Below are 27,241 nucleotides of genomic sequence, written 5' to 3'. Positions count from 1 at the left end.
TATTTTTAACTATACCAAATTCATACATACTCACATCATAAAATACTGATACTATTTAGAACAATGTGCAAAAGTTATAATAATCTTTGTCTTTTCCTAGGGTTCTCGTGGTGAAAATGGCCCAACTGGGGCTGTGGGTTTTGCTGGACCTCAGGTATAATTTTCAAATATCTCTAATTTATAGATGAACACGCCTGTTGTTATATCAATGAGTTTAATTAGCCACATCATGTATTTTCCCATCAAGGTTGCATGTACCAATGCCAAGTCACTAGTCCAAGTGATCAATTTCTGTTCACAATTGATCATACAGATAGGTCTAAGAGTCAAAGGGATCACACAAACAAGACTACTGTCTGCTAATACTAACTGATTGAATAAAAAAGGGAGAGAACAATCCAACATGGAAAGCAGGATACACAGCAGACTCATAGTATGGCAGATGTCCTAAACAGCACTCTGGCCTCATAATCAGCCCTTAAAGCATTCGGATCTGGCTCAAGAGCCCATGAAAGTATTTTAGGCATGGAAAGCCAAGACACTCTGGAAAAAAAAAAAAAAAGGACCTAAATGAAAGATCTCTGCGAGTGAGATCCAAGTGGAAAGAACGGGGCCATCAAAGGAGGAGGTACCTTTCTCTGAAGAGAGAAGAGAACTTCCACTTTGACTATGACCTTGTCTAAATAAGATCGAAGTCAGCGAACTCAAAAGGCTTCCATAGCCTTAGCAACTCATGACTAGAGCCTCAGCAGATTACTGACACCATAAACAAGAGTGTCAAATTGTTAAGTCAACAACAGGAGTCACTGTGTACTTACTCCTCATGTAGCATCTCTGTCCTTAATTTGTTGTCCAATGTGAGTTAATGCTATAACTAGTACTGAAACAGTATTTTACACTTTGTGTTTCTGTGTGGGTGCAAACTGATGAAATCTTTACTTAATATATACTAAATCGATCTTCTGTATATAAAGATAAAAAAAAGAAAGTTAAATAAAAAATTGAGAAACTAAGAATAACTATATTCCTAAAGTTGTGCTTATGAAATTTGTATTCCTTAAAAAATAAATTTTAAGAAATTGAGAAACATTAGTTTTTTAAGGTATTATTCTCATTTTTAATAGTTTTTTAATAGGCAGGAACACAAATTGATGTTTGCATATTTGAGCATATATAATTGATAATAGAGGAGTAACTTACATTTTTCAAGCTTTTCAAAGATCTCATCAGGGCATGTTTTTCTTCTATGATGCTTTAATACTGACTATGGAGCACCATTTTACAACATATGACTGAATGAGATATTTGTAACCGTGACTATTAAATTGCTTGTCTGTAATTTTATAATCCATTGCTCATTTGTATAATTGCATATAGGGTCCTGATGGGCAGCCAGGAGTAAAAGGTGAACCTGGTGAGCCAGGACAGAAGGGAGACGCTGGATCTCCTGGCCCTCAAGGGCTGGCAGGATCCCCTGGCCCTCATGTAAGTTAAACTAAAAAAAAAAAAAAAAAAAAAAGTATAATTTTAGTTGGGTGCCCAGTGTTTGCAGTGCATCTTTCTCCTATTTTACCACAATGTGCTTTTGTTTGTTTCTTTTGTTTAGGGTCCTAATGGTGTTCCTGGACTCAAAGGTGTTCGAGGAACCCAGGGTCCACCTGTAAGTTGGTTTGATACTTTGGGGATTATGCACAGCCAGTTCCGTGTGTATGGCTATTCCTGGCCACATGAAAATTCATCTTCTGAAGCTGTAATGACAAATCACAATATAGCAAATCACAATATAACTGTTGTGCAATGGCATTTAGCTAAGAAGGGTACCAGTGTTGAAATCAGTTTTATAATCTTAGAGGCTTAAGTGATTCATAAGAAACACCAATGATACATTCCTAGGTAAAGAGGTAAATAAATAATATGAAAGTATTTTATATAACCCGATTATATAGAATATTAGTGTGATTTTAGACCCACTTACATATATTCAAGATAACTGAAAAGTAGAAAGAGAAAAATAGTGCCCTTCCTATCAATTAATCCAGATATTTTCACAAAAACATAGGATGCATGAGAAAAAAAATTAGTCACATTATATAAGTGAATGCAAAGGCCTAATTCTTTCTGCATAAAAAAAAAAGTAGACCTTTGGAAACACATGTAAGTAATTTGAAATTTTCAAAATTGTCTGTATGATATATCCCCAGGGTGCTACAGGATTTCCTGGTTCTGCCGGCAGAGTTGGACCTCCAGGCCCTGCTGTAAGTTAATTTGGTGATTGAAGTACAGTAATTACACCCACATATACACATATATCTGAGTTGACGTTTTCTTTTATTTAAAGGTTTGTTTATTTTCCTGATTAACAACTGTTTAACAACTGTTTCCTGTTTAACAACTACTCACAATAATTCCCGTTTACAAACTGACTCACACTAATATTTTGTTAAACAGAATTCATATTTAGTAATCCAGTATTCTTAGAGGAGCTTATTTGCAAATCTTTAGCCACAACATTTAGCAATTACTCTTTTGGGTACTGAATATTAACAGTATCACGTGCTGGTAATCATTCTCTTCAATTAGGAACATCTCTGCGACTTTCTTTACAAACTACTTTTTCATTAAAAGATCATGTCTGAAAAGAAAGCATTATATATTATTGAAGCAGAGCCATGGATAAGGGTGAAAATTCCAGCTAATTTCACCTCTCTTTTGACCATGCTCCAAAGGGAATTATCTCCATGGGAATGAATCTACAGCTATGTTTTCTTCCATGTTGATTTGTTTAAATCACTGAGTGATTGATGATCTAACATGAAAAAATGAACCTGGAGGCTTGGACATCGGTATCTGAGGCAGAGCCCATTGCATCCAGCTGTCTGAATGACTTCTAACTTTCCCACTTCGGTGTTTCATTCTGTGTCACACTAGGGAGCTCCAGGACCTGCAGGGCCCATAGGGGAACCTGGGAAGGAGGGACCTCCAGGTCTTCGAGGGGATCCTGGCTCTCATGGGAGAGTGGGAGATCGAGGACCAGCCGGCCCCCCTGGTGGTCCAGGAGACAAAGGGGACCCAGGAGAAGATGGGCAACCAGTAAGTTTGGCTTCCGGATTCCAAGTCACCTCTGGTTGAGAAATTCAAAGATAGAAATCCACAATAATCACTGCCACAAAGCAACTGTTTAAATACGAAATACTGTAAATACATTATGTCCTATAGATTATTGATTTACAATCCTGTGACCAAGGGTGGAATGTTTATGTGTAAATATAAAATGTACAATACCAGTGAATATGGTGTTCAAAAACTAAACCCAAGAAATTATTTTTTATTATTTATTTATTTTCATTTTATTTGAAAGGCAGAGAGGGAAAGAGAGAGAGAGTGAGAGACAATTTTTCCATCAACTGTTTCACTCCTTAAATGCCTAAAGTAGTTGGGCCTGAACCAGGCCAAAGCCAGGAACATGGAACTCAATCTGTGTCTCCCATGTGGGTGGCAAGGACCCAAGTACTTGAGCCATCACTGCTGCCTCCCAGGGTCTGTATTAGCAGGAAGCTGGACTTGCCTCCTAAGCTGCATCTTAACCACTGCATCAAATGCTGGTGCCCGAAGAAAATCTTTGTTAAATGTATGTGTTATATAAAGAACATTTATATATACATATATTATTTATTAGCCAAATGAATCTATATTGTCATTAGATTTTAATTTCTTTATTGTTAAAAGTTTTGTCGTTTTGAAAAATAGGAGAAAAGTATTTCTCTGAATAGTTCTTTCTTTTATTGAGTCAGTATTCACATTAGCTACCAGGACCTTTGCCACTATTTTCATTTTAAATAGTTAAGGGTTTTTTGTGGATATCAATTTATAAATCCTCCAAAGCTGTGAAGCTATAATCAACTTACTGCCAATTTCTCAAGATTCAGTTTGATGTTGAAGCATTTGTAATTATACTTTATTCTCCACATTAGGGTCCAGATGGCCCCCCTGGCCCAGCGGGAACTACCGGGCAGAGAGGCATAGTGGGCATGCCTGGGCAGCGTGGAGAACGCGGCATGCCTGGTCTGCCAGGCCCAGCGGTGAGTAGTTGTTTTGGTCAGTACTTTCTCTGATGTGTGCAGCATCATAGTGCAGAGAAAGTTGATTTTTTTTCTTAATAAATAGATTTAAATAGTTTTATATAGTTATAAATCCAGGGAATCTTAAAAACCTTTGGGGCTTAAATGTCAAATGCTTAACTACCTTACAAAGTCTTTGAAAAATATATTTAACCTTGAGACTTGAGCAGAAGGAATAAAGATGTAGATCTTTGGTGACTGTTAAATCTTTCTTCAAATATTAAAAAGATCTATGGCGCTAGACAAAGGGACTAATCTCCTGGTGAGTAGGTAGCTCTTTTAAAATAAACATGCTTAACAAGAAAACAAACCATATTTCACAGTGAACCATCAAAGAGCAGAAATAGCTGAGCTAAAGTAATATGAGAGGTAAATGTGGTGTGAAATCGAAGGACTCTGAAGGAAATCTCCTGTTCCCCAGAGGGTGCTTAAGAATCTCATATTCCCAGAAGTATGGATAACACTTTGGTTCAACGTTTGCTTTGAAGAAACCAAATTTCACTGCTGAGAGTTTGCAATGTTTGAGAAAAAAATTGGATGATATTTTTACATGGAGTACAGATAGAGAAATAAACTCCCCAGATATTGGAAATGGAAAGTATATAGGTAGAACTGAAACCAGAAAATTAGAAGTCAAAGGAGATTTTATCAGCGGTGAGTCAAGGTCCTGAAACCAAAATCTCTCAATAATGAGACTAAGGTACTAGAATATAGAAATGAAGTCAGCAGACAAAACAGGAGGCAAAAACAAGGAGTGTTAACTTCCTAGTATTCCTGATTCCAGAAGGGCAAACACAGAACTAACCAGAGGAGAGATGATTGACACCCAAAATTCATACCTGAGTTAGTGGTAAAGGGTATTTTTCTGGTCTCTTTGTTATGTCAGGAAGAATGTGGTAAGAGGTGGACACATTTGCATTTCCCTGTTGGCTAGTGATTCCTGAACATTTTTTCATGTGTCTGTTGGCCATTTGGATTTCCTCTTTTGAAAATTGTCTGTTTAAATCCTTGGCCCATTTCTTCACTGGGTTGTTTGTTTTGTTGTTGTAGAATTTCTTGATCTCTTTATATATTCAGGTTATTAATTCTTTATCAGTTGCATAGTTTGCAAATAATTTCTCACATTCTGTCGTTTGCCTCTTCATTTTCCTGAGTGTTTATTTTGCAGTACAGAAGCTTCTCAATTTGATGTAATCCCATTTGTGAATTTTGACTTTGATTGCCTGTGCCTCTGTGTTCTTTTCCAGGAACTATTTGCCTGTGCCAATGTCGTGCAGGGTTACCCCAGTGCTTTCTAATAATTTGATGGTATCAGCTCATATATTTAGGTCTATAATCCATGTTGAGTGGATTTTTGTATAAGGTGTAAGGTTGGGGTCCTGCTTCATACTTCTGCATGTGGAAGTCCAGTTTTCTCAGCACCATTGGTTGAAGAGACTGTCCTTGGTTCAAGGATTGGTTTTAGCTCTTTGGTCAAATATAAGTTGGTTGTAGATGCTTGGATTGATTTCTGGTGATTCTATTTTGTTCCATTGGTCTATCCATCTGTTTTTGTACCAGTACCAGACTGTTTTGATTATAACTGCCTTGTAGTATATCTTGAAATCTGGTATTGTGATACCTCTGGCTTTGTTTTTATTGTATAGGATTGTTTTAACTTTTTGAGGTCTCCTGTGTTTCTGTATGAATTTCAGCATCATTTTTTCTAGATCTGAGAAGAATGTCCTTGGTATTTTGATTTGGTATCACATTGAATCTGTAAATTGCTTTCAGAAGAATGGACATTTTGATAATATTGATTCAACCAATCCATGAACATGAAAGATTGTTTTCATTTTTTTTGTGCCACCTTCTATTTCTTTCTTTAATGTTTTGTAATTCTCATCATAGATGTCTTTGAAATCCTTGGTTAAATTTATTCCAAGGTATTTGATTTTTTTTAGCTATCATGAATAGGATTGATCTTAGAAGTTCTTTCTCAGCCATGGCATTCTCTGTATATACAAAGGCTGTTGATTATTGTGTATTGACTTCATATCCTGATACTTTACCAAGCTCTTCTATGAGTTCCAAAAGTCTCTTGGTTGAGTTTTTTGGATCCCCTTTATATAGAATCATGTCATCAGTAAATAGGATAGTTTGACTTCACCTTTCCCAGTTGGATCCCTTCAATTTCTTTTTCTTGTCTAATGACTCTGGCTAAAATTTCCAAAGACTATATTGAATTGCAATAGTGAGAGTGGGCATCCTTGTCTGGTTCTGGATCTCAGTGGGAATGCTTCCAACTTTTCCTCATTCAGTATGATGCTGGCTGTGGGTTTGTCATAGATTGCCTTGATTGTATTGAGGAATGTTCCTTCTGTACTCAGTTTGCTTAGAGTGAAAGGGTGTTGTATTTTATCAAATGTTTTCTCTGCATCCATTGAGATAATCATATGGTTTTGTTCTTCAGTTTGTTAATGTGATGTATACATTGATGATTTGTGATATTGAACCATCCCTGCATACCAGGGATAAATCCCACTTGGTCAAGGTGAATGTTCTTTTTGATCTGTTTTGGATTTGATTGACAGAATGGCTTTCATACAGAAATCAACAAACAACAAATGCTGGCGAGAATGTAGGGAGAAAAGATTCCCTAATTCACTGTTTGTGGGAATGTAAACTGGTAAAACCACTATGAAAGACAGTTTGGAGATACCTTAGAAATCTGAATATAGTCCTACCATATGACTCAGCCATACCACTCCTGGAAATTTACCCAAGCTAAATGAAATCAGCAAATAGAATAGTTATCTGTACTCCCATGTTTATTGCAACTCAATTCACAATAGCTAAGATATGGAATCAACCCACATGCCTGACAACTGAAGAAATTATGGGATATGTACTCTATGGAATACTACACAGTGGTAAAAAAAAGAAACCTGGTTATTTTCAACAAAATGGATGAATCTGGAAAACATTATACTTAGTGAAATATGCCAGTCCTAAAGGGACAAATACCATGTGTTCTCTCTGATCTGTGATAACTAATAGATCACCTAAAAAGATATCTGTAGAAGTGAAATTGACATTTTGAGAAGCAATAACTTGAATAGCCCTTGTCTTGACTGTTGAGGAACATTTTTTTTTTCTTTCTTCTTCATACTATTATTGAAATCTTTACTTAACATAGAATTAATCATATGTGTATAAAGTCAATTGAAAATAGATCTCAGTAAAAAATAAGAGTTGGAATGAAAGGGAGTAGGAAGTTTGTAACTGTAAAGCTGTATAATCCTGCATACATTCCTACAGACTTACTTCTAAGGGTACAGTTTTTTATTTTTATTTTTTATTTTTTGACAGGCAGAGTAGATAGTGAGAGAGAGAGAGAGACAGAGAGAAAGGTCTTCCTTTGCCGTTGGTTCACCCTCGAATGGCCGCTGCGGCTGGCGCTTCTCGCTGATCCGAAGCCAGGAGCCAGGTGCTTATCCTGGTCTCCCATGCGGGTGCAGGGCCCAAGCACTTGGGCCATCCTCCACTGCATTCCTGTGCCATAGCAGAGAGCTGGCCTGGAAGAGGGGCAACGGGGACAGAATCTGGGACCCCAACTGGGACTAGAACCCGGTGTGCCGGCGCCGTAAGGTGGAGGATTAGCCTGTTAAGCCACGGCACCGGCCTAGGGGTACAGTTTAAAAACTTGCCATGAGACCCCAAATCTCTTAAGCTGGGTGGTAAAAATGCCTTCTTAAGTATTAAAGTGATCATATTAAATGTTAAAAGTGATCATATAGATAGGATTAAATGCTAAAGAGATCATATAAATAAGATCAAGTGTCTAGTAGTAATAATAGAATTATAAAAGAGAGAATGTTCCAACACGGGAAGCAGTTCACACAGCAGACTCATAGAATGATAATCGCTTTAAATAGCATTCTGACCTCAGAATCAGCCCTTCAGGCATTCTGGTCTGGCTGAAAAGCCCACAAGAGCCTTTTAGGCATGGAAAACCAAGATGCTGTGTCAAAAAATATCCTACATGAAAGATCCCTGTTCATGAGACCCAATGGACAGAAATGACCATTAAAGAAGGATGTACTTTTCTCCAAAAGGAAGAGAGAACTTCCACTTTGCTTATGGTCTTGTCTAGATACTGACAGAAATTCTGGATTCAAAAGGCTTCATATCAAGAACCTCCCGTGATCACTGACATACATAAGAATGTTAATTATTAAATTAACAATAAGAGTCACTGTGCACTTACTACCCATGCAGGGCCTCTGTCTTCAATGAGTTGTATTATGGGAATTAACTGTAAAACTTGTTCTTGAACAGCTTTGTGTGTATGTGTGTGTGCAAATTGTTGAAATCTTTACTTAGTATAGAGTCATTATTCTATGTATAAAGTTCATTGAAAATGAATCTTAATGGAGAATGGGACTGGGAATGGGATAGGGGGGAGGAGTTGGGGTGGGGGTGGGGGTGGGAGGGTGAGTATGGTGGAAAGAATTAGTATATTCCTTAAGTTGTACTTACAAAAATTGCATTCATATATATAAAATGTTTCTTTGGGAAAAATTTTTAAAAATGAACCAAATGAACAGTTCCATAAATATTCATTCCTCATAAATATTGAGGCCATGAGCTGAAGAAACTCCAAAATCCTTTAATAATTTCCTAATTAACAATTTGAGCAAGAGTGTCAAATTGTTAAGTCAGCAACAGGAGTCACTGTGTACTTACATCCCATGTGGGATCTGTCCTTAATGTGTTGTCTAATGTGCATTAATGCTATAACTAGTACTGAAACAGTATTTTTACACTTTGTGTTTCTGTGTGGGTACAAACTGATGAAATCTTTACTAATTATATACTGAATCGATCTTCTGTATATAAAGATAATTGGAAATGAAAAAAAAAAACCTGGTGTTAAATTGGAAATGGCATAGAAAATTAATTAATTTTTTAAAAAAATATTATGTAGGATCTCTGTCTTTAATGTGCTGTACAATGTTATTTAATGCTATAACTAGTACTCCAACAGTATTTTTTTCACTTTGTGTTGCTATATGGGGGCAAACTGTTGAAATCTTTACCTAATATATACTAAACTGATCTTCTGTATATAAAGAGAATTGAAAATTAATCTTGATGTGAATGGAAGGGGAGAGGGAGAGGGAAAAGGGAGGGAAGATATGGGAGGGGGGAAGCCATTGTAACCCATAAGCTGTACTTTGGAAATTTATATTCATTAAATAAAAGTTTAATAAATGAAAAAAAATAATTTCCTAATTAATATTCTTTAGATGGGACAGCCCTGAGTAAATATTAGGCTTCTGTAAAATAGTTCCATTGGAAAAAAAATATCCAACTAAAAAAAAAGAGGTGTAGATGCTTATAAGAAGACATTCCAGTGACAATTATTAATGTAGAAAGGAGAGAGGCATCATTGGAATAAACGTTGCTATTATGGGAACAGAAATTCTTAAATTTCTTAAAAAATGGTTTTCTTACTTACACTTGTATTTCAGGGCACACCAGGCAAAGCAGGACCAACTGGTGCAACAGGAGATAAAGGTCCACCTGGCCCTGTGGGACCCCCAGGTTCAAATGGTCCCGTAGGGGAACCTGGACCGGAAGTGAGTATTGCCACGAATATCACCTTTCTCCTGTCATCAGGGTGTCGTAAGGACTATTTTCTCATTTAGAAATTGACTTAGACACTGATTGCACATTTGACCTTAATGAAATGATGTAATTTGATACAATCTGCTTTCCCAGAAAGCTGGCTAGAAGATGGCAAAAGAGGAACAAGATCAGTGTTTCACAATGACCTTCATCTAGTCTAGAGCTAAGTACTTTAGTGGACTTAGCTGTTTCAAATTGTTTTGAAGGTGAAAGGACATATCCATCCATCATTTCTCTTATTATTTCATTCTGTAATGGTGTATTTATCAAAATTGCCAAGTTTTATGGTGATAGGATTAATGAATGTTCTTGAAAAGGGCAAGGCAAGTAGAAATCATTTTACTTAAATATCACTATAAAGTGACACGAATGTCATGTTCCTTTAGGCCCTTTTGAAGGGAAATTGATTTTTGATAGGCAAATTGAGAAGCTAAAGGCTTGGAATGTCCTCTATTGAGTCCTTCAGTGAACGAATCACCAAATAGCTAATGTTGCATTTTTCTAAAATAAGTAATCATATAAAATAGTCTAGAAAACACTTATAAAATGCAAAGTAGAAATAAAACAGGGAGAGGGCACTATTTTAAAAATAATGTCAACTAAACATAGTTATTTGATTTTAGAAATTTAAAATTATTATTTGGATAAACATAAGAAAAAACATTCTTCAGTAATACAAATATCAAGTAACGAGAATATAATTTTTTACTTAAAATATCTGAGGATTTTTTTTCTCTTTGTAAATAAGAAATAGAAGTTAAGAATTTAGATTAAGTAAAAATTTGTTGATAATTTTATAAGTAATTTAGAATAATAGAAATGACAGAAACCTTCTTAAAATGAGAGTTCCAATGAATACCACTTAAAGTTTAAAGAAAGGAAGTATAAAATATGTTGTCATTTTCTGGCAATTGGACTATTTCTTTTTGTTAGATAGCTACTTATTTTTCAAATGTTGCTTACTACAGGGTCCAGCTGGAAACGATGGCACTCCAGGACGGGATGGTGCTGTTGGAGAACGTGTAAGAATAATTTCACTGAGTACAAAATCTAGAGTCATGTCCACCTGAGATGCTTTTAATGTTAGATAACACTAGAATCCACTTATGGTTTTCAGAGCTGCAATGCAGCTCTTATTGTTCTCATAGCAGCAAGCTTGTGTAAGATCATAATTTTGAAAAGGCATATAAATGAAATGACATTTGATTGTTCAACAAAGTTTAAGATTTTATGAAGAGCAAGAAAGCAAATTGCTTTCATCTTTGGCACAACAAAAAGGCTTCAGGTAAGGGTATAGTCTAAATTCCAAATTCATTTACAAAAATGTTAAACATGAAATAGAGCTGTGTGACATCTAAATTTCGCTGCTCATCCCCTAAAGTGAATGCCCTGTGAGAACAGAACCATGTGGCTTCGTAAACACTGTATTTTCCTATTCCATGGTGTAGTTTTAGATTAGACATGTGCTGAACTGAGCAATTCACCAACTTTGCCTGAATCTCCTGTCCCTTTTGATAGTTACACAGTTGTCCCAGACTAGATTTCAGGCCGGTGAAAGCAAAATAATTCCTCACTCTAAAGTCTATTATGAGGTAGTTGGCTTTTCTCCTCTTAGGCTCGGGATGAAACAGAACAGACTTTGGAGCCAGATATATGTGATCTGCAGTCTTGAGTCTAACTAGCTATGTTATTTGGAACAAATTTTCGGAATCAAACTTTTGTAATACTTTAAATGTGATTAATATTCTTAGCATTGGGCATGTGTAGATTGAATGACATGCTTAATGAATTTATTTCAGAGTAAGCACTGAAGAGCACCCTAATGCTAAAAAAAAAAAAAAAAGTTCCGGGGATAGGGTAGAGTTTTGAAGATTTCTAACCTAAAGCTTACTCTGTGTCCTGCAATCGCAGGCACTTCAAATTGTCTTGTTGCCAGACTTTTTCCTTGGTTGGTATATACTGTCTAATGTAGTAGTCTTCAAATATTTTGCTGATGTACCCCCTGAAATAATTTTGAAAGTCTATCACCACTATGTATAATTCTAGTTATTATTTTTTAAAATCACAAGTTTAAATAGTTGCAAAGGGTTATATGCCTATTAAATTCTAACTGAATATGTGCTTTAAATGTTTTTTCAAAACCTGGGAGTGGCCAATTTGGCTTCTCTGATTGATTATGTGTCTGTTCTAGAACTAATTACTTAGTTGCTAAATTAATCAAACATGATAACTTGATGTCAGAAATAAATGTTGACTATCTTTCAAATCACATAATGATGGTATATATGTTCATATCACAGTTAACCCATTTCTGACTTCTTAAGAAGACAAATGATATTTGGAGCCTTGTCATAACTGAGTCATATGGTTAAACAAGCAGCAGACTTCCCCATCCCCCCTTAGCTTTATTCACAAGTGAACCATGCTTCCAGAAAATCTTCTGAATTTGGTGTCTGGAGATCATTACTCCCTGGACATCACACTATAGTAATATCATGGGCAGTAGGATGCCTACTTTTCTTTCATAAAATTGGAGAGACGTGAGTAATCAAGGGGAACAACAAGGGTACTAAAAAGAAATCAGTTTTCGGAAAGAACATGCGTGGAGTTGAACATATGGGAGGTGGATGCCTTTGCCCTTGTTTTTACACTCTGGGAAGTGTGTGTGTATGCAAGAGTACAGACACTCCCGTTTAGAGACTGCCAGTCTAGGTCTCATGTTAAATTCCCGAGGCGACCATGTCTAGAACCCAACAACAGCGACCCTAGGAGTAAGGAGGTATAGGTGATGTAATCAGGTGGTGAGATGACACTCAAAATTGGGAAATGGTAGTCTTATTCTTTTCTATTTTGTTTTGTTAGTTATAAATATATGTAAAAAATGAATAAAAATGAGTCCTGAAAGGTATATGAATACCTTGAACATATAGGACAAATGTTAAGGGAATAACATGGTTATTTTTGTCAGGGTGATCGTGGCGACCCTGGGCCTGCAGGCCTGCCAGGCTCTCAGGGTGGCCCTGGAACTCCTGGGCCTGTTGGTGCTCCTGGAGATGCAGGACAGAGAGGCGATCCGGTAAGGAGGGGCAGCTTCACACTGACCATTGTATGTATGAATACACTGTGTTACGAGCTCCATGTAGGCCTGCATGCAATCATACATGTGCTCCGGGTAAAAGGACTCTAAACAAAGAAGGATAAACAGCTACATATGAGTCCCTATTTTCTTGCCGTCTTCATTAAGATATTTCATCTCTAATAGGCATTGAAAGATTCTGATGCTTTGACTTCTATCATCCAAAAAATGCTGAGTTATATGAAATGTAGCAAGTATCTGCCGTGTAAAGTGTAAGCAAATAATGTCTTGCTGTGATAAACCAAGGTTATCATCATTTACTGAAGCCAGTGAGTAAAATTGACAATAAAGGGTCATTGGAGTTAGAGTGAGCAGATTCTCCAGTACATACTAGCCTTCATTTGATTTCAGTCAATCAAAAGAGCATACACACAGACACACATATACCCAATACGTGTCCAGTTACAAACACATGTATTTGGACAGGCTGTATCAGTATAACATAAGCATATCTGATTTGCACACTAATTGTGAGCATTTCTTCCAGGGTTCTCGGGGTCCTATAGGACCACCTGGTCGGGCTGGAAAGCGTGGTTTACCGGTATGTTTTCTGTTTTTCTTAAAAAAAAAAAAGTATGTTTCCTCATGTACAATATAGTTCCAAAGATGAAGTATGATTTAAGATACATTAATGAAAAATATCAAATTCTTCAAGCCTGGAAAAAGTTACTTTGAAATAATGTAAGCATTCATATTTGCTTAGTAATTTTAATAGATTCTCTGAATTTAATATTGAATTCTTTTAACAATCAATGAAGACATTTATTTTTTAAAGATCTGTTTATTTACTTAAAAGGCAGAAAGAGAGAAAGAGTGAGAGAGAGAGAAGAGAAGAGAAAGAGAGAGAGTGAGATCTTTTGTCTGCTGGTTCATTGCTCTTGGCTGCAACAACCAAGTCTGGGTCAGGCTGAAGCCTGCAGCCTAGAACTCTATCCCATAGATGGCAGGGGCTCGGCCTTGTTTGTTTCCTGCCAGGAACAATAGTCCCAGGCTTGATCATATGCACAGAGTAGCCAGGTCTCAAACAAGGCACTCCAGTATGGGGTACAGACCACAGCAGCCAGCCCATGAAGACATTTAAAGTCACAGTTTTCTCCCAAAAAAATAAGGAAAATAGAGCACTTTTCTCTGAGCTTTTCTAAAAATCCCATCTACAAGTGGATTTCAAAACTCCTTGAAAATTCGGAAAGTACTGTTTAAATTCTTTGTTTTGTTTTTTACTAAGCTTTACTGTCTACGTCATGATGTTTTTGTTATTTACAATCACTTTCAGGTTAATTATTATTATAGAGGTATCTGATAATGGATCACCTCTTATGGGCAGTCTAATAGGTAATGTTTGTCATGCTTATTATATAATGTCCATATTCATGAAGTACAATTATATATTTAAAAGTTTGGCCGTATTATTAATAATAATTGTTAGGTTAGATTCAAGCTTGATTAGCAAAGATCTCAGTTTCATAACATATCAAGTGAATGGCTTCCTAAGTAGTTACAGAAACAGTGTTTTATTTTCTGTAAGTAAATTTTAATTAACATTATAATAATGTACTTTCTGATATAGATTATTTTCAATTGTAAAACTTTGGGACATCTCCCCAGATAAAAGGCCCTTTCTAAGATTATGGGAACATTGATTTTGATATTTAAATTTAGATTGTTGTATAAAATATGTAAGAGCTACTGAAATCTAGTCTTATTTTTATTATGAAAGGGTTTGTATGATGTCCAACAATACAATTTAAAAAAAAACAAAATTAAAACAAAAATCTGATAAGGGAAGAATCCACCTTAAAGCCAGTCAATTTGATGAGTCCATCAACCTTCCAAGGTTAGACTAACGGGGCTCCAATTATTTTTAGGCAAACTCTAGATACATTGGAAACTGGCCTTGAACATGAGATGACTCCATGCCGCTTAGTCATTTGCTAGTTTACCATGAGCCACTGAATTCCTGGAGCTGTTTTTAATACCCCAGACTTAAGACCAAAAGCAAAACAGAACAAAAAACCTACCTCAGATACTTCTCACTTCTTTTTTGGGTGTAGCTTCTATCCCAAAATAAGATTTTTAACTGTGAATTTTTCATTAGTCTCCTGGGATCAAGATCATTGGATTTGGATACAAATATTGCAGATATGAGGAAATCATAGGCATTCTTCCTGTTTTCTTATCAGGAAAGAAGCTTAATAGTGATATTTCTCCTTCTGTTAAAAGATTTTTCAATTTTTAATATAAGCTCAGTTTTCATATCCAGTTAATTTGTTTGCACATAAAATTTAATAACTTTCATTCTTAGAGGAAACATACTCTTGTTTTAATTTAAAATAATAAGTATATGGAGGCAGTATTTTCACGTAATGCTGTCAGCCAAATATGTGAAAAACAATCGTTGAAAAACATTTCAGATAGGGTAGGCCAAACTTAAAAAAAAATACTTCCTTTTATTATAAATGTAGGGTAAATGTTTAAAAACTGAATCTTTAGGAGGCTTCATTATATGTCTGTTTTTTCAGTGATCTACTATTCCTTGAGAAAAACAGAAAAAAATCCTAGCTCTAATGTTAGATTAGTCAATATGTTAATTCATATTAAATGCAAGGTTCAAAATTATTCTAAATACAATTATTAAAAATGAAAGTATAGTATATTGTAGTAGTAACCAGTAATGTCCATTCCATGACTGTTTCTAGGGACCCCAAGGACCTCGTGGTGACAAAGGCGATCATGGTGACAGAGGTGATCGAGGTCAGAAGGGCCACAGAGGCTTCACTGGTCTACAGGGGCTTCCTGGCCCTCCTGTAAGTCATTCCTTTAAGTGTTTTTCTGCCTGCCATGTAAGCATACACAGATATGTTGATATGAACATATGCACATATTTCTGTCTATAAGATAGATGGTCTTTTGAAATCTTATTTTCATTCAAAGAATATCCTTTTTTAAGAAAAGATTTATTTATTTTTGGAAGAGTGACAGAGAAGGAGAAACAGAGAGAGACTGATCTTAAATTTGCTGGTTCACTCCCTAAATGGCCACAAGGGCCAGGGCTGGGCCAAGCCAAAGCCAGGAGCCAGGAGCTTTGTCTAGGTCTTCCACACAGATGGCAGTGGCCCAAGCACCTAGGCCATCTTCTGCTGCTTTCCCAGGGCATTAGCAGGGAGCTGGCCTGGAAGCCGAGCAGCTGGGACATGAATCAGCGCCCATATGGGATGCCAGCATCTCAGTCAGTGGTTTAATCTGCTCCACCACAATGCTGACCCCTCAACAATGATCTAGATGAATAACTAGTTCCTTAATAAAGTCACACATACATGCATAACGGTTATTTTATAAGGGGAGAAATAAAGCAGAAAGCTGTATGTATGTTTACTTCTACAATTACTTTTGGTACTGGTCAGGTAGACATTTGGATTGATTAAGTAGCTTATATTGCTAAAGTCAATTTCAGTATATATTAAAATCTGAGAATGGCACAATGTAGATTCTAACTATATTGACAAAATTTTCCTTTTATTCCTACTTAGGGTCCAAATGGTGAACAAGGTAGTGCTGGAATTCCTGGACCATTTGGCCCAAGAGTAAGTGAAAAAAGCAGAATTAGTTAAATTTCAGCTATAAATAGTGCCTTTGGTAACATACTCCTTATGCTTGAGTATCATTTGAAGCATTGACGTTGAAGTTGACTCATATTCTCTGAAGTTGGCAGCAAATGTATGAGACAAACAATTCAGCAATAAATGTTAAGTAGAAATATGAAATATGACATAGTACTTCATGGCAAGACATTAAAATCTCTGACCTAGGGTTGGGATATATTCACCTGTTAATTTTGTTTTAGTTTAAATTTCTATTAAGCTTATACTTTTTGAGCTGATATGATAGGACTTTCCATGAGAGGAGGTGGATTTTGAAGTTGGATCTGTTTTGTCCTTTGTATAAAATTGTGATTGTTCCACATAAGTAGTTTGCAAAAGGCTGATTTGGAGGAAAATCATAAAATGAATTCAATATCTGAAGCTTTTACAAATTCTGCATTTATATTCTTGCTGCCTCTAATAAGTCATTAGTGTCATAAGACAAAGGATATATGTAATTATTTAGGAAAATAGAAAAATTTTTCTAAAAAATTTGAAATATTAATTAGAAAAGTTCTGCTATATCTACAGAGTCTAAAGAAATCTCATATCATATTGTGAATGATAGTATGCAGCTTACTATGTTGTGATAAGATTTTGAAGTATAAGCATACAAATACCATTTACAACAAATACTCCAACTTATCATTTTTCATTCCAAGTTAATTGGATTTTCAACTACGTTTACAATACTTGAGATTTATAAAGTAGTTCCTACCCATCAAGGTTGGTGGATAGTTGACTAAAGATTTTAGCTCCTACTGGTCTTTTGTCAGGCACAGACGATGGAAATTTCACATGTGGTTAAATTGTAAATATTATGAAGTGCCAGGAGTCATGGAGAAAATGAATCTGAGACATCGCTGCAGTTGTTCCTATGTAAACTTGTTTTTCGATTACAAAAAGACATAATACAAATCTTCTTCATAGAAACTAAAAGTCAGCCTTTGTTTCTTACAGGGTCCTCCAGGCCCAGTTGGTCCTTCTGGCAAAGAAGGAAACCCTGGACCACTAGGACCAATTGGACCTCCTGGTGTGCGGGGCAGTGTGGGAGAAGCAGGGCCAGAGGTAAAGTCAGCAGGGTTTGCATGCTAGAAATGCTGTTGAATTCAATAGCTTGGATTCCGTCCAGTAATGTCTCTGTAGCTGGATGAGAAAAGACTTAAGGGACCCTAAAAACTAACCTAGAAATTATACACGTGCTTGTGTGTATAATGACTAGTTAAAATATCTTATTATTGGTTATTTAATATGCATAAAATCTGCACCCAAGCTCCCCAGGCCTTGACTTAATGTTATAACAGTAACAGCAGATAGCAAGGTAGAAGTATATTTATAATTAAAGATATGAAAATGTTGCTTTGCTTTAGATGGCAATAATCTAAGTGTCTGTGAGATATACTTATTAATTCATGAAAATCTCTGAGAATGTGGGCATCTCAACTCGTGACTTAACCATTAGGCCAAATGCTCACCCCGGAACTCCAGCCTTCTGACTTCCAGGTCTATGCTGTCAACATAACACAAGAGACAATGTGTATGTTCAGTTTGTCACCTGGTTCTTTCACATTGCTCAGTTCTTCCTAGGGGTAAGGCAGAAGTCATAGAGAGGACCTACTTCCTGGCCTCTGCATTCACCTCTCCCTCATTCCAGTAGTTCTTACTTGGCAATAAGGAAGTGGAGTTCCTTATTTATTTTGGATTCTCTTCACTTTTGTCTAGTGCTTAGAATTTTTATCTACATAGTCATTAAAAGACTTCTTGTGCTCTCCCTCTTCCCAGTCTGGAAGTGGGGGGGGGGGGATTCTCTCAGTCTGTAAGTATGGCTGATTCTTATGGGTATTTCATTGGTATTGATACATAGACTTATTGAATCAGCACCCACAACTTCCCTACATACCTTGTACATCTTCTGTCCATAAATACTTTGTAACTATTTTGGTAGCACTTTGGCCTCAAAGAGTTTAGAAATGATTGTGCATATCTACTTGTTCTCTGCATAAAATATATTCTCTCCGCAAGGTAAACAGCAGAGCTAATGTTTTGTGCTTTGAGTCCTATTTATCTCCTATGCTGCCTTGCAGTTATGTTGCCTGAAAAAGAAGCATCATTTCTCATCCTTGGAATGCTACAGCCTGGCAGGCCAGCCCCATCTAGTTACAAAAAGCATGAGTCACAGACTTCCTAGCACTGTCCGACTGGAATGTTGCACTCTAACTCCCCAGGCACCAAGTCCCACAAGTTTAGGAAGACAAAAACAACGTGTTAAATGTCTTTACAATTTTTTTGAACTAGGGTCCTCCTGGGGAGCCTGGACCACCTGGTCCTCCAGGTCCCCCTGGCCACCTGACAGCTGCCCTTGGAGATATTATGGGGCACTACGATGAAAGCATGCCAGATCCTCTTCCAGAATTTACTGAAGACCAGGCGGCTCCTGATGACAAAAACATAACAGATCCAGGGGTCCATGCAACACTGAAGTCACTCAGTAGTCAGATTGAAACCATGCGCAGCCCTGATGGTTCTAAAAAGCATCCAGCCCGTACTTGTGATGACTTAAGGCTTTGCCATTCTACAAAGCAAAGTGGTGAGTAAGCAATGGCCCATCTGAGCAGAACCCAATGTTTCTGATTGTATATTCTCAACCACATTCCAAAAAATATCTTATTGGCTTTCTGCTTAGTGATACACATAAGAGAGAAAATTACAAATATGTCATGGAGCTTACAGTTTACTGTTGGAGACAGTTGCATGAAAAATTAGAGGACAAGATGATAGATAGTATACTAGAGGGCATATCCTAGCTCCATGTATATAGTATTTCCATTTCCATTCAATAGTCTTAAAATATTGATGATTTTTAGAAGAAATAAGGATTCGTGGTGATAGAAAATACTTAAGCACAATTCATCATGTTTATTTACTTGCGTGACCTCTTGAAATTTTTTACAAAAGGACTTATTTATTTATTTGAAAGAGAGAGAGAGAGAGACTGACAGAGAGAAAGAGAGAGAGAGGAGAGGTGGAGAAAGAGAGAGATCTTCCATCTGCTGATTCATTCTCCAAATGGCTGCAATGGCTGAAGCCAGGAGACAAGAACTTCTTCCAAGTTTCCTGTGTGGGTGGAAGGGTTGGGCCATCCTCCTCTGCTTTCCCAAATTCATTAGCAGGAAACTGGATTTGAATTGGAGTGGGCCAAGACTGTCACAAGTGGCATTATGGTATAGTTTAACCTACTATACCACAATGCTGAACCCAATCTCTTGAAATTTTTAATATGCTATAATATATTGTTGGATTATCAAAGGTCAAATAAAATATATATTGCATTGAAAATTTATCTGAGTACAGAATTACAGCTATGTGGTTTCATGTTCTATGAATAACACTGTTGGAATCTCCACTGGCAGGATAATGTTATAGTTAGGTTATAGGCATTTGGAATGAAATCTTTTTTCTACCCTAGTTATGTGCACCATGCTTAAGGTTTGTCATATTCTATCATTTTGTTTAATCTAACAACACCTGGAGAAAAGGATTCTAGGCCATAGGGATGAACTGTGAAATGTCTCAGTTTCAGATAAGTGAAATAATGTTGACAAGATAGCAGAAATTATCATTGAAAAATAAGCAATTTTATTCTCTACTCTTATCACTGTTCTTTCATTTTAATTGAAATTTATTTTTTCATATACAGATGATATACACACAAATATATGAACCAATGTATATTTATATATTTATTTGACTCTTTATAGCACCAACCATGAACCTAGTATATCCTATTTCAAAAATCCCTCATATAGCAAAGATTAATTTTTACCAGTGCCAGTGAAAAGATTTACAGCATTCTAATTGTAATTTGACTCCTTTATTTACTTTATTCATGGTTTTGATAATACATTCTTTTATTATATTTCAATTATAATTTGAGTCAAAATTTTGACTTTATAAATTTAACAAGAATGCATGTATTTTGACAAAGTCAATTATGTGTTGCAGATGATCCCTTATGAACTTGTTTTCTCATCTATTATGGGGATAATGACATTTCCTTCATGTGAATGCATTGAACCTTAAATACATAATTTGGCTAAGTGCCTTAGAACAACAGCAACTAATGTTCAGAAAAGCCCCCAATACAATCACAGTTACTTTCATTTAAGGACTATTCTTTTCCCATAGAATCCTTAATCAGCGAGTTCATAACCTCAAACTCACTGTTAATTCTTTAAAGGATTCATAATCATGTTTGAGAATTTCTTTATTTAGCAAATATTTCTATTTTGGAAAATAGGTGAATACTGGATTGATCCTAATCAGGGATCTGTTGAAGATGCAATCAAAGTTTACTGCAACATGGAAACAGGAGAAACATGTATTTCAGCAATTCCATCCAGTATACCTTGTAAAACCTGGTGGGCCAGCAAATCCCCTGACCACAAGCCTGTTTGGTATGGTCTTGATATGAACAGAGGATCTCAGGTAATTTAATGTGCTTATCAAGAATTGTGCTTCTCATATTTTCTTTTATTTTGAAATTTATTAGTTACTATGCTATTATTTTTGACCTATTTTATTTTGAAGCAATTTATTCTAATTAATTATATTTGCAATGATTATTACATAAACAGTTTTACTATGAATTAAATTAGCATAAATTTTGAATCATAACTTTCACATTGATGAATTGTAGAAAAGTAACACTTTTTTATATTAATTCCTTAAATGTACATTGTACAAGTTGTAAAACATATGTGAAGGGACCTTGCAATAATTAAAAGGCAGTTCTTATATTCACCTTCTGGAGAACTGGGCAGCTCTTAGTTGCACCTGTTATTGACTTTGGCACCTTATGAAGTCCTTAAAGCTTCTGGAACTTCAGCTTTACCAGTTGAAAGTGCATCATGCCATGGCCTTGTGTGAATATAAAGTGCTCAGTGTAATATCTAGTATATAGTAAGTGGTAATCAAATATAAAGCAACTACTATAATAAATTCTTCATAGTTAAACAATTTCATAAACTTTATAGTCTTAAAGCACATTTTGTTATTCTATGAATTCTGTGAATATTTTTTTAAGGTCCCAGGTTGCCCTATGTTTCTATCATGGTTTAATGATTAGAACCTTATCTGGCCTTGCCACTTCCTATTATAGTACCAATATTTCTTTCCAGACCCCTTTCTGGAAGCTTTATCCTGATGTTATCTTCTCACTTCAGCTCTTGACATTTTCCCAGAATTCATATTCAGGATAAATATGAATAAGAACATCATGAATTCATGCAAGATGTGTTAGAATCTACCATTATTGAATAAGCATGAAATTTTAATATAAACAGTTGAAATATAATTTATCTAACATAACATTTTGTAAGAAACTCAAATGGAAGCATTGAAAACAAAGTAGAAGATAAATAGGAAACAGCCCATGGGAAATAATTTTTGATTACTTTGGTTAGCTAATGGGGAATTTTGGATGCTTATTTCTTTTTTTTTAAAGTTTTATTTATTTACTTGAAATGCAGACTTACAGAGAGATAAAGACAGAGAGAGACGGAGAGAGAAAAGAGAGAGCGGGTGAGAGAGAGCGGGTGAGAGAGGAATGGGCCAGATCCAGAAGCCAGGAGCTTCATCCTGGTCTCCCATGTCAGTGGCATGGATCCAAGTACTTAATCCAGCTGCCAGAACATGAACCAGAGCTCTTGTGAGATGCTGGCATTATAGGCAGCACCTTAATCTACTGTGCCACCATGCTGGCTTCACATTCGTATTTCTTTTAAGTGTATAACAGTTAGTGTAAAGAAGATTTTATACCAATACTTACTTTGAAATTCTTATTATAGTTAGCAATAAAATAATGAGTTATTTTTGATATATGATTAAAGCGTATTTTAAAAATCCCTACATTTTTATTACCGATTTCATCATTTCTTGGTAGGTGTGGTAAGGCCAAAAGTTCTTGTGACTATTCATAGATATTTTAGGGAAGTAGAATAGCTCGTTATATAACAAGAATTAAGGGAATATTCTTCAGAATTGGTTTGTTTGAAATCTGTCTATCCACCTACCATCTGTCTATGTGTAGGGCAATACAAAACCATTCAGTATTGTATATAAGAGACTTTGTTTTTCCAGTTTACTTATGGAGACCACCAGTCACCTAACACAGCAATTACTCAGATGACTTTCCTTCGCCTTCTGTCTAAAGAAGCCTCCCAGAACATTACTTACATCTGCAAAAACAGTGTAGGATACATGGATGATCAAACTAAGAGCCTCAAGAAAGCTGTGGTTCTCAAAGGAGCAAATGACCTAGAAATCAAAGCAGAGGGAAATGTTAGATTCAGATACACAGTTCTCCACGATACTTGCTCTGTAAGTACTTTTTAATGCGCATTGACTTCCTAGATGAAGAAATAAGTTATTTTTGATAAAAACTGTCATGGATCTAGAAGTGGAGGCAATTTCACCTTGTATATAAGCTCAGAAGTGGTTTGTTTATAGTTGTTCTTTATAGTAAATTTGAGTGAGTGCTTACACACAGAACATGATAGTGTTTTTTAACACAAAACAATAAAGAAAGGTCTGGATCTCCAGGATCTGATCCAGCTATTCTGCAAACTCTCTTTGGTTCCTCTGTAAGTTATTAGCTTATTGAATCACAATTCAGGCTTAAAATTCATTAACTCCAAAATATATAGTCAATCTGAGATACTTTGTATATTTTTTCTGATTTGTATATCTTCCCACTAGCATATCCAGATATAAAGTAAAATAAGGAAATATTATTTTGAATTATTATTTCATTTGTGAAAAACAAAGAAATCATAATTTATGTTATTAGTGATCATTTGTGTACCTGCCAAAGAAGAAAAGAAATTTATTCACTGAAAGCATGAAAGAAATGCCTACCAAGCATGGTAGTACCTCACTTTAAGTAACTAGTCTCTTTTAAGTAGTGTTCTAAAAGTCATTGCTTTTACTTTTACATTATGAAGTTGACTGAGGGGTTTGCTGTGTAACATACATGGGAAAAAATGTAGATACTATTAATCCTTGCACCATTTAATTCCAGAAACGAAATGGAAATATGGGCAAGACCGTCTTTGAATATAGAACACAGAATGTGGCACGCTTGCCCATCATAGATATTGCCCCTGTGGATGTTGGCAGCACAGACCAGGAATTTGGCGTTGAAGTTGGGCCAGTTTGTTTTATGTAAACTAAGCCAAGATGCATCTACAATGACCGCCACCATCAATGACGACCACCATCATTCATGAGAAGTTTGACTGTTTTGAAGTTGATCCTGAGACTCTTGAAACAATGGCTGATCCTTCGTCAGCACTGTATATATGGTCTTAAGTGCCTGGCCTCCTTATCCTTCAGATATTTATTTTACTTACAATCCCCAAGTTTTAATTGATTTAAAATATGTTTCAATATGGCAATTTAGGTTTAAGATGACCGATGACAATGACCACCTTTAAAAAGAAGTAAACTGATTGAATAAAGAAATCTCCGTTTTCTTCAATTTATTTCAATGTAATGAAAAAGGTTGCTTAGTATTTATGAGGAAATTCTTCTTCCTGGCAGGTAGCTTAGAGAGTGGGGTATATAAAACTACAACACATGTTTATTTTGCTTGGCTGCAGTTTAAAAAAAAGAAAGTTGTGCCCTTTTGTGACCTTTCATTCCCTGATTATCAATGGAAAATGAAATCAAATTGTTTAATCTTGTGATTGAAACCTACCTATGTCTTGATATTGTATAACCATTATTGAGGCTCTTAAAAAGAAAATGTTCAAAAGTACTAGTTTCTCATTGTGTTAAATGGAATTTTAAAAAATAATATATATTTCATGGAATTTCAGGAAAACAACATGAAATTACTTTCTCTTAAATTTTTGTGAAGGGTGTTAGGTTTAGACTTAATGCTCATGAAAATTTAAAAGTACTTTTTCCCTTTTGATGCAGTCTATCAATACAGAAGGAAGTTTTGTGAACACTTAAATAAGTTCAAAATAATTCACGCATACAACTTTATAAATATGTATCTAAGACTCAAAGTTGAGACTGTTCCATATATACAATCTCATCATCCTGAAGCTTATAATGAAGAAAAACATCTAGAAACCCAGAGTTATAGAGCTAACTCTAATCAAATGTGATGATTGGAATTAGACCATTTGGCCTTTGAACTTTCATAGGAAAAAAATGGCCCAACATTTCTTAGCATGAGCTACCTCATCTCTAGAAGCTGGGATGGACTTACGATTCTTGTTTATATTTTAGATATTAAAAGGTGCTATGCTTCTGTTATTATTCCAAGAATGGAGATAGGCAGGGCTAAAAATATATAATTGCTATTTTTTCTTTAATGATGGTGCTAAAATGCTTTCTACAAAAGTCGTTAAAATAAAGATTGTTTCATCAACACCGTTGTAAAACCATAATTGCTAGACTTCCTTTTCTGAAAGAAAAAGCATTGTTCCAGTGCCTTTCACTGTTTCTCTGTCATACTGTATCTGGAATGCTTTGTAATACTTGCATGTTTCTTAAACTAGAACATGTAGGTCCCCTTGTGTCTCAGATTTTTTTTTTTTCTAATTGCTTTTGTTGGCTCCATTTTTATTTCTTCTTTAAAAATAAACAGCTGGGGCCATCCCAAAGGACAAGCCATGCACACAACTTTCGTCATGTATCTCTCTGTAAAGCTCAAATTAAATGCACGCTTTTGTCATGTCAGTGGTTTTCTTCTTTTGTGGAATTCCTTCAAAATATTAGATTCTTTTCATTTTTAATAGTGAAAAGTAAGATGTTGTGGTATTCTTTCTCTGTTATTTGTTTAAAAGATATATCTTCCAATATGTAGGTACTGACTCAAATTAACCCACAAAGGCAACATGACACTAATTATAATTGTCTATGCCTTTTAAAATTTCAGGGTAGTATTACTGATAAAAAGGGAAAGCAGTAACTATCTCATAGTTCAAAAACTGTAATATAAAACATATATTGAAAAGAATTGCATTAAATCATCTTGTCTACAGTTTTATTTTTATTTATTTTATTATTAGATATTTATTTATTTATTTGAAAGTCGGAGTTAGAAGGAGAGAGGGAGAGAAAGAGGGAGAGAGAGAGAGAGAGAGAGAGTCTTCCATCTGCTGGTTCCTGGTTCACTCCACAATTGGCTGCAATGGACGGAGCTACGCCTATGTGAAGATAGGAGCCAGGAGCTTCTTCCTGGTCTGCCACGTGGGTGCAGGGGCCCAAGGACTTGGGCCATCTTCTACTGCTTTCCCAGGCCATAGCAGAGAGCTGGATCGAAAGTGGAGCAGCTGGGGATGCCAGCACTGAAGGTGGTGGCTTTAGCCCCTACGCCACAGCACCGGCCCCACAGAGTTTTATTTTTAATATTTAGTTCACAACATCATTTTTTTCACAATTGGTTATTATTTTTATCTGTATCTTGGATATGTTTGCTTATATGCCTAAACACATTTGTAGGTTTTCATTGGCCTTCCTTCAAATTCAACCTGCATAGATTACACAAGTTCAGTTATATGAGCCAGAAATATATTCTGTTAATTCAAACATACTATGAATTTACAATTACATAAGTAGTGACTTTTATTTGGAGATCAGGAATTCTACAAATAAAAGGTTTCCAAGACCATTCTCAAGCCCTTGGATTTTTTGCCTACAATCTAGATTTATATATCCTAGTAGACTAGCAAATTCCTTTTACCTTCATATCCCACAGCACATCAAACTCTGCATGAACAAAAATGAAATAATCGATATAAGGGGAGATTACAGGCAGTATTTTATGATTATTTTAAAATATAAATATTAATTGCCAGAAATAAAAACTAAAAAGTAATCACCAACAATAATGAAAAAACCTAAACTGATAACACAAAATATGTTGAATTATGGGACTTCCTTAAGAAAATGGTGTTATATGTCAGGAAGCAAGTGCAAAAAAATCTAGACAAATTACTTGGAACTATCACTGAGTCCCTATTTCACTTATGTATATAAGAGCATCTCAAGAAAACATATTTATTTAAATCATGATTTAAATCAAAGATTTCAAGAGATATAGTAATCTCATAAAAGTCATTTTCGGGGATGAAGTATTACAGTCACAAACCAAGCAATGATGGGGCAACAGCAAGACAGAAACCTATACCAGTAAGTAGATTTTTTTTTTAGTCAGAATGAATGGCTCATTAAACAGCAACATAAGTTTTCCTCCTTGTCAATATCTCATTTAATTCACTTATTAAATGTTGGCATTCCCTAGGAATCAGTCATACTCTCTTTACCTTCATGCCAGTATGCTCTCATCTCTTACACAGATCTACAACCAACGCCTTTTACTACAAAAGTTATGTCAACAGCCACACAGTTCCTCAGACATATATCCAGCATGAATCTTCCCTTGAAGCTTGAGAAATGCTTATCTAAATGTTTAGCTCAACATCTTCATTTGAGTTTCAGAAGAATCTAGAACTGCTTATGTTCAAATGAAATACATGATGTTTCTATATCATGGACATGTGTTCTGTTTTCCCTATCTTGGGCAATAGCCTATCACCAGTCCATTTAGTTAGGCTAAAAACCTGAGAGTCATTCTTGTTTCTCTCTCTCTCTCTATCTCA

At 35.6% G+C, this 27,241-nt stretch overlaps 1 protein-coding gene across 1 annotated transcript in view; it reads left to right on the top strand.

Annotated features, from left to right (window-relative positions):
- Positions 1–24,086, top strand: part of COL5A2 (collagen type V alpha 2 chain) — a 143,332-nt gene extending 119,246 nt beyond the window's left edge. The window contains exons 38-54 of the mRNA XM_062189006.1: positions 101–154; positions 1,378–1,485; positions 1,607–1,660; positions 2,202–2,255; positions 2,929–3,090; positions 3,972–4,079; positions 9,635–9,742; positions 10,760–10,813; positions 12,760–12,867; positions 13,415–13,468; positions 15,624–15,731; positions 16,455–16,508; positions 17,526–17,633; positions 18,861–19,152; positions 20,863–21,050; positions 22,704–22,943; positions 23,644–24,086. Coding sequence (XP_062044990.1) covers positions 101–154; positions 1,378–1,485; positions 1,607–1,660; positions 2,202–2,255; positions 2,929–3,090; positions 3,972–4,079; positions 9,635–9,742; positions 10,760–10,813; positions 12,760–12,867; positions 13,415–13,468; positions 15,624–15,731; positions 16,455–16,508; positions 17,526–17,633; positions 18,861–19,152; positions 20,863–21,050; positions 22,704–22,943; positions 23,644–23,790 — 2,001 coding nt within the window. The 3' untranslated portion in view covers positions 23,791–24,086. The remainder of the gene's footprint in view (positions 1–100; positions 155–1,377; positions 1,486–1,606; positions 1,661–2,201; positions 2,256–2,928; positions 3,091–3,971; positions 4,080–9,634; positions 9,743–10,759; positions 10,814–12,759; positions 12,868–13,414; positions 13,469–15,623; positions 15,732–16,454; positions 16,509–17,525; positions 17,634–18,860; positions 19,153–20,862; positions 21,051–22,703; positions 22,944–23,643) is intronic.
- The last annotated feature ends 3,155 nt before the right edge of the window (positions 24,087–27,241 follow it).

Source organism: Lepus europaeus, chromosome 1 (assembly GCF_033115175.1).
Source record: "Lepus europaeus isolate LE1 chromosome 1, mLepTim1.pri, whole genome shotgun sequence".
Lineage (NCBI taxonomy): Eukaryota > Metazoa > Chordata > Mammalia > Lagomorpha > Leporidae > Lepus > Lepus europaeus.
This window is presented reverse-complemented; position numbering and strand designations above follow the sequence as displayed.